The 16,232-nt window shown below is 37.8% G+C and overlaps 1 protein-coding gene across 1 annotated transcript in view; it reads left to right on the forward strand.

The window, feature by feature from the left end:
- The window catches only part of IFTAP (intraflagellar transport associated protein), a 40,126-nt gene that overhangs the window by 9,043 nt on the left and 14,851 nt on the right, over positions 1 to 16,232 (forward strand). The window contains exons 2-5 of the mRNA XM_082760555.1: positions 2,283 to 2,434; positions 13,405 to 13,559; positions 15,073 to 15,144; positions 16,084 to 16,123. Of these exons, the coding sequence (XP_082616681.1) occupies positions 2,332 to 2,434; positions 13,405 to 13,559; positions 15,073 to 15,144; positions 16,084 to 16,123 (370 nt within the window). The 5' untranslated portion in view covers positions 2,283 to 2,331. The remainder of the gene's footprint in view (positions 1 to 2,282; positions 2,435 to 13,404; positions 13,560 to 15,072; positions 15,145 to 16,083; positions 16,124 to 16,232) is intronic.

A 16,232-nucleotide genomic window follows, 5' to 3' on the forward strand; every position in this document is an offset into this window, starting at 1 on the left:
ATTTCGGTAAAAAACCCTGTCAGTCTTGAGAAAGACATCTTTTCCCATGCTTGGACTATCCAGGGAATTTTCTCTGCTTTTTTATTTTATTTTTTTTTTATTTTTTTTTAAAGTAGTTCTATTTTGGTGAAGCTTCTCCCGGTGCATGCATATTGAAGTACATGCTAGATGAAAATGCATAGGCTGAGTGAAATGTATGTTTAAAACCTTTAGGGATAACTTCTTTTATAGGTTATATCAGGAGATTCCAGGTATTGAATATTAGATTATATGCTAGCAGAATCCTTTGCTGGCTTTTTCATGAGGCTGATATTCAGGTTTTTACAATTGTAATATGGCTAAAACTTTGTCAAGCTGCATTCAGCACTGCATTCCCTAGCTAATCATACGGAGTCAAAACCTGGTGTTTATCCAGGGTGGTGGTGTACTATTGGTCCTCCACAGCTTGTCCAGTACAGGATGTTAAAACCTGAAGGAAGTTTCCCAAGTTGTGCAGAAAGTAAAGGCTGCACAGGAGGGTGAGAATTGAGCTAGAGCATTTTGCTAGCACATGATCTGGATGCTTAATTCTAAGCTGATGGCTGGGTGGCTGTAGACACTGAGAAAGCAGCCATTCAGTTTGGTTAATTATACAACTGTTTGCCCAAATTATCAACTTTCTATCTTATTAGAGCATTTTAGGGTAAAGGAATCTAAGCTGTATTGCCAGACCTCCTCTGATTTGTTAATAAGTCATTTGAACTCTCTGTGACTCAGCTTTTCTCATCTGTTATTGGGAATAATATTTGTTCTTCCTCATGGGACTACTGTGAAGTTTATTTCATTAGTGTTTATAAAGGACTTGGAGATCCTAGATGCCAGACGCCAAAGAAAAACTAAAAATTATTACTATTTTCTTGATTAAATATACGTATGTATATTTTTCCCTTTGACACTGGCCTTACAAATCACTGCAGTCTTTCACATAATGAAATTTACCTCAAATGATGACTCTAATAACTGAACAGTAATGAGGAATAGAAAGGCATTGCTTCCCTCTAAAACTACTGTAATTTGCATAAACCACTCTGAGACTCTGGTAAATGATATTCTGCTTGGTCAGTCCACAGAGAGATTAATGCTTGTTTGTGTTTTGCAAAACATGAGAAGACTTAAACTTCAGGTTATGTGGCTGTGCAGGTGTTTTTACATCTTCAGAACATCAGCTGCCTTTACGCGCTGGCAGTTCAACAAAATTAGAGTTTGACATTAGAAATCATGCTTTATTTTCCTGCTGGGCTTGGAACAATTCTTGTTCAATCTTATTTAACTTTAAAATCAGGTTCTCAGCCCATCCTTAGTGTAGTTGATATGAGATTTTGCTGAAGATCTAAGGTTTCGTTCCCCAAAGACACTTCCTAATGCTGTGGTAAATCAGGGGAAGAAACATGGGAACATGTAAAAATCATGCCCTAGGTCACTATTGCATTCTTGTATCTTTATCATATTAATGTATGCAAACCGGTCATTTAATTATTTTAGTTAGGTTGCCACTGTGTGAGAGAATTAGGTCTGCCCATGCCTCCACCCGTGTCTTTCTACTTCCAGTACTCTGTCTCTATATGTATAAAAAATTAGTAATATTAACTAATGTCACAGAGCTGTTAAAATGTGCTTATACAGGTTAAGAAGAGCATCCACAGTGTGTCTTCAGCTCTCAACATTTGTTCCCTTCTCAGGATGGGGCCCTGGCCTTCCTCTGTGGCCCAGCTCCATCATGCTCGTCTCGGCCTGTGTGCTGCCTCAGCATGCACGCGCACATCACCGTCATTTAACGTGCCCTACAACATCTGGGTTTAGTGGCTTTGATGGTACAGTGAATAATGCACCTGCAAGATGATGGATTCAGTCCAAGTTTTGAATGTACAGGTGTCCTACTTGTAAAATCCAACATGCTAGCGAGTGGTGTCACTATTTCTGCAAAGAAGACGGGGTTGGCAGGTTTAACACCAAGCAACTTACAATGAGGGGAAGGAGCCCCACTGAGAGAGGCACTTCTCTGGCCCATGGTACCCGAGGACTTAAATTTTGGGCATACATCTTCACAGTCTTCCTTTGCACTTAAAATTACCGTGTTTCCTTGAATTCTGGGAAAATGTGTAAAGTCCCACTGCAGCGATCGGTACTTCACAAGGAGTGAAATAAAAATTGACATTCTGGTGCTTATAAATATGGGTTAGGGACTCTTCACTTAACATATTTTCTCCCTACAGATACATGTGGCTCTTTTCTTTTTGTTACAGAAGAAGCCTGCTAAAGCAGATATACCGTCTGACTGTAAAGGTGTGGATCATGGAAGAACAATCGTTAAACAACAGCGTCCTTGATCAATTTATTAATAGCCATGAGCAGTCATATGACGAGTTTCTAAACTCGTTCACTTATCTTTTGAAAGGTACGTACCACCCAAATTTCCCATTAGAAATTGCAGCCAGAAGGGAAGGTAAAAAGAGGAGTAGTATTTAGTCTTGTTCTGTTACTCACTTGCTACATGACCTTAGACAAATCCTTTTGATGCTTTTGTTTTTCCTATCAGCAGTGAAATCTCTCATGACAACTTTCCTTGGCTTGGTTCACAGACTGCTCAGGTAGGGCCCTACAGATGGTTAACCATGTTTTGCTCAGTTTAGGGAGGTTGTGGGGGGCAATGTGTGGAAGGATAGACTATCCAAGTAAGTCCCATGTCATTTTGCTAGGGAAATACTGAGACAAGAAGAGCCTAAGGAAAGTACTTCATAGTACATGATGGCCTAGGACCAGGGTTGTGCAGTTTAACACTGGCTTGCTGTGTTATGCTGTGGTATGCACCGAGCTAGCTGTACAAATAACGTGAATGAAGGTAATATATAGGTATATTATTGTGATATAAAGGTATAATATTATATATATATAAGTATAATTCTATAGGGTAATTAGGCTGAAAAGACCTTATGCTTTGAAGATAAAATAAAAGGTGGGGCTTAACCTTGATCTGAGCGCTTCTGATTACAGGAAGTTTCGATCTGTACCCAAATTATGTAGTTGAGGTTCATTTATTCTGTCTGGTTTAAGTCAGGAGCAATAAGGATAAAGGGGAGTTACATATTACTCAGTTATAATTGTCTTTACCACAGCTTTCCACTTGGAATAATATCCTCATCTTATTGCAGAAGCACTGTATTTTCCAATTACACTATGCAGCATGCTCCATTGATTGGCACTCAGAAGTCTGTCCTGTCCTTGTCCTTCAGGCAGAACTAAGTGTCAGTCACAGGCACTGAGCAGAAAACCAGTGGGGGAGTTGAAGCTGCCGTAGAAATAATCTTGTGGCAGCCTTCTGTCTCTCCTCCCAGTAAAAAATAGAAGAGAAAGGAGGCGCTGGGAGATGAGATAAGAGGATTGAAAATTAGGTTCTGGTCTCTTTTATGTATGATTGATACACTGGGGATAGGCCCTAGCTTAGAAGCATGCTGCATATCATGATACTACTTGCAAAAAGCCTCAGCATGTATTTCAGTTGCTCACATTGTCGCTACAGCATCTGCCACTAAAACTTTGCTTATCAAAGGTAGAGTTTTAACTGAATCAAATGCTTAGAAATGTAGTTTCCTATGTTTGTATGAGCAAAATAGCTCAGGTTGTTTTTCTCCTGTCTTCATTTTCCTCTAAAAATACCCAAAGGTGCTGGTTTGCATTGTAAACTAATGACCTGCAAAAATTCCACTTAAGGTACAAGGCATTTTGGTATCAGAACAGTGCAAAATACTCTGCAAAATATCACATTCTTAGTTTCTTAATTTTGCACTTGAAAAATAAGTCATTTGGCTTCTAAAAATATAATTTAAAAAAGCAACTGTGATAGCTTAATAAGACTGTCTGTTAGTAGGCTCCAGAAATGCTCTCTTTCGTGTGATGAGTTCTGGTATTCACTGTGGCATTTTGTGGTTAGTGTCAAGTAAAATCTAGCCGTTTACAGATTACCTTTCTGAATTTGGCCTGATAATACTGTAGATCCATACTCTGCCTCTTAGTACAATTATCATTAGCATTAGAGTTTGCCATCCTGCATAATTAGATATGGAGATACCTGTTTGTACACACAAATGACCCAGCCTATTCAGTTGTGTATGTAAATGTAGAGAAGGTCTTAAAAAAAATGGAAAATCATCACCGTCTGATAGATTTTTGACTGTTGTAACATTGAAAACAGAAGAAGCATAGAGAAATAATTGGATTCCACGGATTTCACAGAGTACTGTATTTATATAAGGTGATTTTCACTTGTACATGAATTTGTACTAGCTCCCAGATTGGATTGCAAGAATATTTTCACCAGGAGTTTCTTTATTATTCTTACAAGCATCTCATAAGAATCTGTTTTCCTAACTAAGTCTTGATCAATTAAATTTACACACAAGTTGAAGTTGAAAGGAATATACCTTGAGTACAAAACCCAAGCACCATTGATTGTTCTGGGCTATCTACAATAATTTTTTTCAAAGCATTAATTTGTATTGGTTTTAGAATCACTGAACATCTGTATGCTTTTGCCAAGTTAACGTATTTAGTTTTTGTTAGTTTGGTGTTTTAGCTTTGATTATAAAAAAGTCCAGTAATAGAACAGCTAGCTGGCATTTGCTTTGAGGTTGTACAACTCTGCTATGTTGTGTAAGTCCAATGAAAAATTGTGTATGTCTTGACAATGCAGTTGAAGCCTCAAAATAGTTGGATTTACAAAAGAATTTGTGATACAGATTTCTGTAGATGTGGTCAGTGAGTGATCTCTTCAAAACTAAACACTAGAACATGTTTGGACAAAATCTCATTGAAATAGACCTAATCTCCAATTTTTAAAAAGATGCTGCACAGGGTTCTTTCAGATCTTAGAAAGAATGCTTGAAATCTGGTGGAAAGAATTAGGTGTCCAAAATTAGAAAACAGCATCTGCTTCTAAACTCAGAGGAAGATTGGCAAATTCACTGGAGCATAAAATATTTCCTTTGACCTTCTATAAACAAAACAAAACAAAGAAAAAAGCACAGAAGAATGAAGTCCAAACTTTATGTTTTTCATCTAGATTTTAAATTACTCTTCTCAGTTGAAAAAAGAAAAGGAGGAGAGGAGAGGGAGAGGAGAGGGAGAGGAAAGGGAGAGGAGAAGAGAGGAGAGGGAGAGGAGAGGGAGAGAAGAGCCCAGGATCCTGGATATCCTGGATCAGTCAGCTACTAGAATAAAAAGTTGCTGTTAGAATAAAAAGTTACTATCCAAACCCAAGTTTCGACTCACAATTTTTCCATGCTCCTGGCCATTTGGCCACTGGGATTAAATGCAGTCCATTCCTGCTATTAAGTTTGCTCCATTTGATCTACTTTATCCTGCCTGGCGCTGAGTTGAGGTCTGAGGGCTTTGATCAGACCCATCTCTAAGCAAACTGAACCTTGGCTGTGTGCTTTATAGCCTCAGTGCTGCTCTTTTGATGCTTCTGTGCCCAGCAGGCTGTCAGGCAAAGGAAGCTGGAAGTGGCTGACCATTTCTCTGCTTTCAGGTGGCATACAAGAGCCATATTTTGTGTTGTGATCAGATTAATTTAATTCCCCAGTGAAAGCTTAGTGATGTTTAGTTCACACTCCATTTAAAGGTAGCTGTCTCCTTCCCCTTATTTTGTTAACCATGTTTAGAAAAAACAACAACTTTAAACTTCCTACGTAAGCGTCAGCAAAGGCACTTTACAAATTTGAGTCTAACCACAGAAAGCATAGCAGAAAACTATATAAGAAATGACAGTAAATTTACTTTAATTTTAAAAAATGGACCAGCAGAACAATGCTAACCCCAAGAGAAATTTGCAGCCTTCTTTGTATGAGTGGATTTGCCAATAAAAACAACTAGGCAGTTCAATAAAACTAATTAAATTAATCTGTCATCCCCAGGGAACTTAAACAGGGCATGAAATAGGGAAACAGCATCAATTCAGAGCTTTTTATTGATGTGTTTTGCTGGATCATTGGAAAGATTTGGTTGGGAGAAAAAATCTGCAGTTTTCTATTGATCATAATTGTAGTAGCCATCTCTCTGTAACCTTCATTCAATGTAGTATAAAATCAAATACCATACAGAGCCCCTAAATGTAAAAGAAAAGACATAGGGGTGCAAGCATAATAGATGATTTTTGAAATAGTGCAGATCTGTGTTATGGTTATTTGTTGTCCTTAGATCTCAGTGGTATTTGCTAAGTAAAGAACTTAATTTCCCTTGTATAGACAGAAAAAAGTAAGGCATGAAAAGGGGGAATTGCTGAGCACAGCAACTCACTGGCAGCACCAGCTAAGGACAAAGCACCCTGGCTCCCTGAAAGTTGGACAGCCTGTGAACAATGCTTCCCTGATAGCATTTTTTTTTTTTTGGTGATGGCAATTTTACTTGAATTTCCAAAGTCTGTTTCAGATGGAAAAAAAAGTATTTCTATTCTGTTGCATATCTTAGATTCTCTCTGCCTAGAGTATAGGGAAGGGAAATACTTAGTAGCTTTGCTGTTGGTATTTTGGTACTGATTTCATCTGATAGTGGTATATTGATTATGGTTAAATTCTGTTATACTATATAAAACAGTAACATGAAATGAACCCTTGCTCTACCTCATCACCTTGCCTTGAAAAGCATTGAACTGTGCCAAATGCATCTGTTGGCTAAGTTTCATGACACTCCAGTGAGGTGACAAACTGTTAGCCCTCTGTTCTAGGTGTGGAAATTACACAAAGCAAATAATGTCAGAGGTCAGAGCTTGGCAGCTCTGAGTGGCTTGGCAGGACAATCAGAAACAGAAGTCGAGTGACCTCGTCTTTGTTTTTCTCTGTCCAGTATAAAATCCCATAGAAATGCCTAATTTCAAGAAAGTATTTGTGATTTTTTAAAATCAGGCCTCTCTGAAGATACCTTTATTTCTCAATTATGATGTCCAAAATCAAGCATTTTTTGAAATCTTGGGATGTCCGATGTTTGTTAATTAGTTCCCACCTGCTGCAATCTCTTTACTGATACTATTTGTTAAGAAAGGAATACTTTGTGTTGAGTTGTCAGATGCTTTCAGTAATATATCATTCCCCTGTTTCTTACAGTGCTTATCTACTTATCAGCTAGTGTTGAATTCTTCTAGTATGCAATTACACAGAAGGATTTCAAAACCAGTTCTGTCCTGATTTGATAGCGTGCCACCTGCTCTTTTAAAGTGTTCCCAGGATGTGTACTTGAAGTAGTTTCGTTGTGCTGAGGATGAATTTAAGCACATGTGGGGTTGCTTTGACTGTAATAAATAAATAAATAAAAATTGTTGGAACTAGAGGGCTCATCTAGTCCACTGGTACTACGTGGTTGTGGTAGATGCCACGTGATCCCTGGTAGATATTAAGAGATGTAGCTCCCTTACTAGGATTGAACTGGTTAATGTCAGCTGAGAATCTGCACTGAGATTTTTGTCATGGTTTTCTGAACTTTTAAAAGATTATTTTTGGTCATCATCTGTTGGAAGAAGCAAGATTTTGCTCCTGAAGGCTGCTGAGATGGTCAAATGCACATTTGCTGCGTTCCTTAACTGACTGCATTATAGTATTCAAATGGAGAAGGTATCTGGCGACAGCACTATCGAACCGTGGCAGAATAATGTATGTTTTTAAATGATCAGCTGGGCTGAATGTGGCGTAAACAGGAAATATTACCACTTTTCTAACACTGACAATATTTAGAGCCCAACAGAGATATAGATATTGATACAGATAAAACAGTACATAAAAACACAGCATATAGATTCCATTAAGGAAAACGGGAGAGATACCGATACAGTAAAAGAACAGTTCAACTTTTGAAAATGCAGAGCTGAGTTAGTTATGAAGAAATATTGCTGCACATTAAGCTAAAGCAGGTGTATAAGTGGCTGAAATATACTCAATGTAACAGTCATTCTTCTTTCCTCTGAAGAAGCACATACAAAAAGTCCTTTCCTGTCTGTTTTTTAAAATATATTACAGTAAAATGTCAAAAAGTGGCAGTTGAAAGTAATAATTAGGACTTGAGAGTTTCCCTTTTTAAGTCAGAAATAGTCTGACTGAAGTTGTTGTCCCAGTCCATGGATTATTTATTTATTCTAGCTGAGGACCTGGCATAGTGGAATTTCATTAGCAAGTTGGTGTTGGTGAAAAAAAGAATCAAGCCCTTATTAGTGAGTATATTAAAAGCTGACCTTTTAAATAAAAGAAAAAGAAAAAGAAAAAAAAGAAAAAAGTAAACAATACTTCTTGCTAATTATTTGTGATTTAGTCAGGGTAAGATCAAAGACATGAGGGGAAAGGCTGTACCAAGTGAATGTCTGCTCTTGTATAAACTGCAGAGAATTCCATAGGCATCCATGAGTTACACTGATGCAAAACTGCAGTGAAGGAAGGGGATCAAGCAGTGTAAATGCCCTTGTTAACTGAATAGGAGGTGAAGTGTAGAAATGGAAGACCATGATGTTTTACGTATTGCACTTGCAAGATGTGTTATGAATATTAATTTGTACACTGAGGCAAGTGAGTTGTTATTTTCTTGGCTTTATAGCTTGAGTTACTTTGACAGAGGAGTTCTGCTTTTCATGCTACAGTGAGATCAGCGTCTTTGAAATCAGTGAGGGTTTTGGCTGAGCAAGATTTGAATAGGACTTTAGGAATTTGGATGTCTAGAGGATAGGTATTTCAGATGCTCAGGGTTGGCAGATAAGATGCAGTATCTATGGAAAATCCACCGCCTTTCTGAGTAGCAGCAGGAGGCTAGACAGGATACCATAATGCTCTTAAAAGAGCACTAGATTACTGCTCAAGTGCTTGAGGTGTACTGGGACAGACATATAGGTGCCTAATTCTGAAATACTCCTGCTATGTACTACGTGGGGTAATTGGGCTTTTTGTTTGTCATGAAAAGTTGGACAAACTCTGCATTGGTTTACAGTGATTTATGCCTTTAAATACATGGGAACAGGAAGATAGCTCAAGAATGTAAATCAGAGCAGATTTGCTTGGTTAAGTAACTGAAAACACCAAGTTCTGTTCTCAGTGTGCACTACACAAGCAGGGGGAGGCTGCAAATTTAGATTGAGGTACTGCAGAATTATATCTGGGAGCTGGTTTGGATGAATTATTAAAAAAGAAAGAAAAGAAAGAAAGAAAGAAAGAAAAGAAAGAAAGAAAGAAAGAAAGAAAGAAAGAAAGAAAGAAAGAAAGAAAGAAAGAAAGAAAGAAAGAAAGAAAGAAAGAAAGAAAGAAAGAAAATAGAAAGCTTTAAAACTTATCCTCCCAACAAATTGGATTTTCAGGCTTTAAATCTGTTTTTTTCTTCTGGGTTGGCATTTAGGGTAAATTATCTCAGTGCCATATAACAGTATACATAGCTGCAAATAGGTAAATCCAGGCTCTTCTCCTTCTCTGTCTCCATCTGTTGAACATCCCAAAGTGGTATTTTATGGGAACATTTCAGTGACAGGGTTTGTTCATGCTTTTAAATGCGGCAGTTTGCTGATGTGTTTGAGACAGTAAATGAAATTGAAATTCATGCTCTTGACCTCTCTACCGTGCCTCTGTACCTCAGTACCATGCACCTCTTGTACTCAGTTACCATTCCTCCGTGAGTAAAATTACTTTTTTGTTCAGGAGCCCTGCACAAAGGCGCTGTGTTGTTTGAATCCCAGGTGTTCCATCAAAGCATAACTTGGAAAGGCTTTAAGGGATTCACAGGCCTTCTGCTGGCCCTCTGTCCAGTGCTTGGAGGACAAGAAGCAAATTAGAGCTTACAATAGTAGCTTTGTTGTATTAATTTTGTTTTAGTTAAAAAGAGCCTTATTCTCATTCTCAGCCAATTATTTATAAACATTTTTGGAATTCATTGATTGAATTGAAGGAGGAGGGAAATACCTGGTAGCTGCTATCGTTTAGACCAGCATGTTGTCCCAAGCCAGGTATTCTACAGCATATTATTGATTGCCATGTCTGGTCTTGCTATGAAATGTTTTAAACCATGGGATTTCTATCATTCTTCTGGGGCTCCTATTTCATCTAATAGATGTTACTGACAGGAAGTTTTTCCTGATACTCCTGATAGCTCTCTTCTCTGGCTTTGTGATAAGTGTCTCCACTGCTTGAAATATATGGGTGATCACTGGATGTTTTCAAAAGGTTTCTTTCCAAATCGGAAGACAAAGAGAATTTTAGGCAATAGAAAGGATAGATAGCTGGCCAGAAAGGATGTATCAAGCTGGATATACTCTCTGATAGAAATGTTTCTGAAGTCTGCAGCATACCTTTCAGTGACACACAATTATGATGGATATTACTCTTGAGGGACTGAGATTTACTTTTCTAGAGACCTAAGCTTGCTTGTTATTTCATTGTTGTGGTAGTGACAGTGGAGTTTCTAAAAAGTAAAATTGAAAAACTGCCTGTGGAGTGAATATATGAATCTTTGCATCATTTCCACGTTCTGCTACTTTTTATTGTGCTTGTACCCATATTTATTTATTTACGTTGTCACCTGTGGTAAAGGCCGGTGTTGTATGTGCAGGTCTTGGCAGGTTGTGAACTGTGACTGTGACTAATGAGCTAATTATCACTTGGCCAGGGGTAGGCTGAGTGAGTCTTCTGCTGGTTTACATCTGACCCCTTCTCCTTCCCATTCTCTTGCAAAAGTAGGGACAGAAAGGGTTGGAAATGAGAACACCATCAAAGGAATAAAACTATGATATTCCTCTGCAAATTGCAGTTTCTTTAGATTTAGGTCAATTTGTGTTATTTTTAATATACATATATTTTTGAGACCAGAACTGTTGCTCCTTCAAGAGAGCCGGTTACGTGATGCAGGGTGAGAAACTGTAGGTACCAGTGCTTACTTCAGACACTTGTAGGGTGGGCCTCACTGGCTGTGTTCGCAGCATTAGGTTTGGTTCACCTACGTCCCATCCCACCTGTTCATGTGGTACAGGCTCATCATGCACAGGGTTGCATGGCTGGCAGTCTGTCTGCAGCATGCGTTTCACAGCTGCTTTGTGCTGCTCACATTTTTCATTTAAATTTTCTTTACTTGCAGTCGTGAATCTAGTATCAAATTGCAGTTGTGGATGTTTCATCAAATATGATGTTTTATGTTATCCAATCCAACAGTGCTGCAAAGGTCTTAACCAAAAGTTTCTGACAGCTGCTTAAGGCTCATCTCTTCAGAAAAGGGATATAGTGCTTCTAGCTGTAGTCTCGGGTGAGTGAGTGGCACAGAAATGCTGTGAACGCTCTTGATTTCTCGTTAGCTCACTTAATCTATCAGCCTTTTATCCGTGACAATAGCTCAGCTGTCCAGAAAATATATAATGTAATAAAATAAATTAGTGGGCTTATGTGTGCTGTCTAATTATGACTGCTCAACCATGTGTCATATGCCTTCTGACGTTAAGTGATACTCTTCTGTTTGGAGTATTCAGAGTCTAAGCTTTGGAGAAGGTGGGTCTGATTGTAGCCCAGAAGCATGACCACAGTGCCACCCATGACAGGCACTGGTTTGTGCAGGAATCTTATGCTTATTCAGAGCATATTGGTATTCGAGTTATGATGCTGATCATACAAATTGATGATTCCTTTTGCCTCTGTCTTGATCGTGATGAGAAACGTATATGGCTTCCAGGAGCTTTCTTCCAGGTTTCATAGTGAAGGCCCCCTAAATGTGCACAGTGAGGATACTGGCCCCTCAACCCCTATAGTCAGTTGCTCTATAGGGCTGCACACATTTGGCTGCATAAAGACATTAACGTCCTTCTGTGTCTTGTCAATCTTAAATGTAAAACTTCTCAGTTCCTAGTATGAAATGGGAAGTTCATCTTATTTACGTTTGTAATAACACAAGTTTGAAACTTTTTGAGCAACTCTTCTAGTTCTTCCTATAAAATAGGGTGACAATAAGAACATCTTCAATTAGTGGATGATCACTTTACCTGTCAAGAGTTTAAAAGAGGGTTTTGGATGTAATACAGCTTCATTTCCATGGCTTGAAAAAGAGAACGTGTGGGAAGAAGACATTGCACATATGTAGTGCTGTTTCCAAATATTGTTTTAGGAAAGTGCTTGCTAAAAAAGCAAGGAGAAGCCAGATGTCATATCAAGAGACCTGGGATTTAGGAATTATTCAGAGGATCCATCTGTGGTCTGAGAGCAGAACTGTTTGCTAGGCTGTTCTGATCTAGCGCAATTTACTTTTTATGAACCTTGACTTTTGTGAGTGTGGACTTCAGGTTATGTCCAGAATGCCAGCCCTTTGGGTGAGTCATAGTAACCGTGGCACAGAGCTGTCCATGGGGATTAATGCGTCTTTGGGAAAGTGGACTGCTGAATGTACTAACCCCAAGGGCATCATTAAGACTCTCCGCAAGAATTCCTTTAATGCCTATAATGTATAATTATGCTTTAGAAATGCACTGCAGTGTTTCTTATTGTTATAAAGTAGATTTTTCAAGCTAAACCCAAGAAACGCTGTTAAAATCAGCATTTATTTTTCATTAAGAACATGTAGTGTGAAATTCACTTGAATTTATTGTACTATAACTGCTCCATACTTGATAATGGATTTTTTTTTTTAAATAAAAAGGCAGTTCTATTTTGGCCATGATTAGTTTTTTTTTTCTTTTTTTCTTTTTTTTTTTTTCTATTTTGTAGGAAAACAACTGTTCAGCATGAGTTTGGAAATCCAAACTTCTGTGCATATATTTGTCTTGATCTCTGATCAGCTCTTAGCTAAATCTGTACTGTTGAGTTTTTGTTTGATGATGGCCTAGCCATGTCGTAATTCTGAGGGACTGTTTTCCTAGTCCCTCTTTGAAGGCCAGAGGAATCCCCTAAGGGAACCTTGCTTGAACATCAGTATTTAATCTTTAGTCTCAGGACCTAAACTTCTGACAGCTAAATATGACTGGCATATGGCTGTTTGTAAGTCTTGGTGATACAAAGATATTGAGGTAGAAAATACACATTTTTGGGGGGCCGGATAATCACTGCACTATGATAAAAAACAAAGTCTTTTCTCGTGCCTGATAAGAAAGTAATCCATCACGTATGTGAAGGTATATCAAGTTTTCTATATATTGCATAAACTTTTGAGATGATGAATCTGTTGGTATCAAGGAATAGGTCATTCTCTGTGCACTGGAAGTTCAAACTGCGTATTCAGCTTTATGATAAAGATTGCAAAATAGATGTATATCATGGAGGCTCCAAGCATGAGAAGAGAAATGAATATGTAAAAGTCAGTATTAGATCTAATGAAATTCATGTTTTTCTTTTTCTTGGATGTTGTATTGTGTTATCTGAAGTGGTGTGATTCTCCTTACAGAGGAAGAGGGGAAAACACTTCAAGGATGTAAAAAGTCGTTAAGAAAAACGTTTTCTACTTCTGAGTTCTCAAACAGAGATAAGCAGGGTGGCTCACCTGGAAGAAGCAAAGAAATATCAGTGCGCCTCCCACCACAGATGCCAAATGAGAATGAGGTAATGAATTAACATTTGTCCGTGTGGACAAGCATCACATTCAAGAAGATTAAAGAAAAAAAAAGTGCGGGGGGAGATATACTGTCTAAATGTTAGAGGCTAATGGTATTATCCCATCTGAGGCAAATATTTAAAATACTACCCAAGTGTGTAATGCTTACAGAGGCACCTGCAGGGATCACATTTGGCAGTGGCATTTGCAGAGCCCCCATAATCTGACTAATAAATAAGGAGCCCTGCAAAGACCATTGTTAGGTTTTCACTGAAGACTGCGGTTAATGGTAGGGGTTGGCAAAAGGGAAAAAGGCTTGAGAGTATGAATGCCAGCATGCACAGATTTGCTTTGTTGGAGGGTTTTAGCAAGTATTGAATCCTGCGTTACTAAAGCTAGATTGTTTCAGCTACCTGAAGAAAACAGTTGGCAAACCAGAGGTCTTTTTAATCTTCTGAAACCTATGAGGTTAGGGATTGAATGTGTAGGGACAGGAAAGCCACAGGCATCATCTGGAGAGAGCAAGATGGAAATCTGAGTCCACTTGTTAAGAACTACCCTCTTGCCTGAATAACAAATAATAAAGCTGTGATCTTGCCTGTAATAAAACAAAACAAAACAAAACAAAACAACAAAAACAAAAACACAAACACACAAAAAACCACCAACAAACAGAAAAAACCCCTATCTTCATTAAGGTTCTTATTAAAAAAGAAGTAGCAGGTCATTTTTGCAATAGACAGAGCCACGCACTCAATGACTTCAAATGATGGGGCTGCCAGGCCTCAGTCAAAGAGAAAAAGCTGTTGTTTTCCTCCTTACTAACACATGCCTTTGAGGTAGAATCAAGAAAGGCTTTTAAAACAATCACATTCTGTCAGTTGATTGTATAACAATAATGACAAAAATCTTTGTTGCCATTTTTCATATGAATATGATTGCCTCACTGGGATAGACAGCCTTTGGGTCTCTTTCCTTAGCCACTTCGAATTGGCTTTCTGCCCCATAAAGCAATGTGCAGCTTCTGTTATCCTTTATGTAATAGAACATCTTAATACTTGTCTTTTGTTGCTACAAAAAGAAAGTTTCAGCCATGACTTCATGTTTTTGTCACACTAGTGGTTTCAGAAATAAATATGGCAATAGTAGAATGCATTAGAAAAGCTGCTATAATAGTAATGGGAGGAGACTTTGATGCGGTAAGTTGGCCACCATAACCTTTAAAGCTGCCCTGAGGAAAGAAAGGAAAAAAATACTATTGAAAACAATGCTTTTGTTCTAAATGCTGCTTTTTAGGCCTGTTATGATTACTTATACTCTTTCTACAATTGATTCGGTCTGATCCTGTGTAGGATTTCAGAGGATTAGCTACATATGTTCTATTTTCAGCATCATTGCATTCAGTCTTTATAAAAATTGAAATGCACCATAAAGGATCTGTTTGTGTAAATCAGTAGGAGCTTTGACTGTGATTTTGGTTCTGTTTCATGCATGTGAATATTTCTACGTGTCTATCTACAGACAGTCATGAATGAGAACTGGAAAGCTGGTGGCTCTGATGGAAATGATCTTGGTCTATCTGAAAGAGCGAAGGTGAGGTTTTCTTTGATTTTCTTCAAGGTGGGGATTATGAGTAGAACATGACTTACAATTTTGTTTTATGCATTTACAAAGTATTTGCAATTTGTCAGTGTATTTCTTTCACACCTGTGAGAAAAAGGAATGAGAGCGTCATCATCCAAATCTCTTTCCAAGTTTTAGTGAGTACGTACTATTAGAGTGTAAAGGTTGAGCAAGAAAATAGTGTAAAATCAGTTTAGAAAAATTGAACTAAGAGCATCTGTGATTGCTGCATAGAAATGCAGAAAACTGCTCAATGCATATAGTAAATCCTCCATTTACACATAGACTGGGAAAGTCTTTTGACTCTCACCCCATGCATTTATTCAGAGTGTTACCTGAAATAAGAAGCAACTCTTCTTGTGGTATGTTACATAATTTAGACCATTTTTCAAGGGACATCAGCCTGGTAAAAGCAGTAGTGAAATGTCCCAGATAAAATATCAAAAATGTCATAATTCTTAGCTTTTTTAATTTTCCATTCAGATGATCATTAATATCAAAATAGAAAGATCCGGCTCTCCTTTGCTTGCAACAAATGCTGTGTCTGTGTAATATGTAGTCTTTGCAAAGCTGCAAATTAATTTATATTGATTTTTGTATGACAACTTTACTTCTTCAGCTTCCCACCAAATTCCTCAAGAAGTTGCTGTTCAGCTTGAGCTTTCTCTTCATCGTAGTTGGTATGCAACTACAACAGTAGAAATTCTTTCCCTACACTTGAAAATATTTCCTTTGGGTTTTGCATTTCAAAAAAATAATCATGTGCTTTCCTAGAAAAATGTAGGGAAGAAGGGAAGTGACAAAGGAGGAAATTTAATGCTTTTCTCTGCTTTTCCCCAGTTTGTAATAAAAAGAATGGAATTAATATATTTTAATCTATTTTTTTCCACTTTTGTGTTTTTACTGCAGGTGAACTTAGATATAGACACAGATGAAGAGACATGCAGTGGTAGGTTTTTTCCTCCTTCATATTCACAAAGATTGTCTGTCTTTGGATTGAAGTGTATGGATATTCCTTTCTTTTTAGTGACTCTGAAACATTGTTTAACAGAACCATT

The sequence above is a fragment of the Aythya marila genome (genome assembly GCF_965140915.1).
Source record: "Aythya marila genome assembly, chromosome: 5".
Taxonomy (NCBI): domain Eukaryota; kingdom Metazoa; phylum Chordata; class Aves; order Anseriformes; family Anatidae; genus Aythya; species Aythya marila.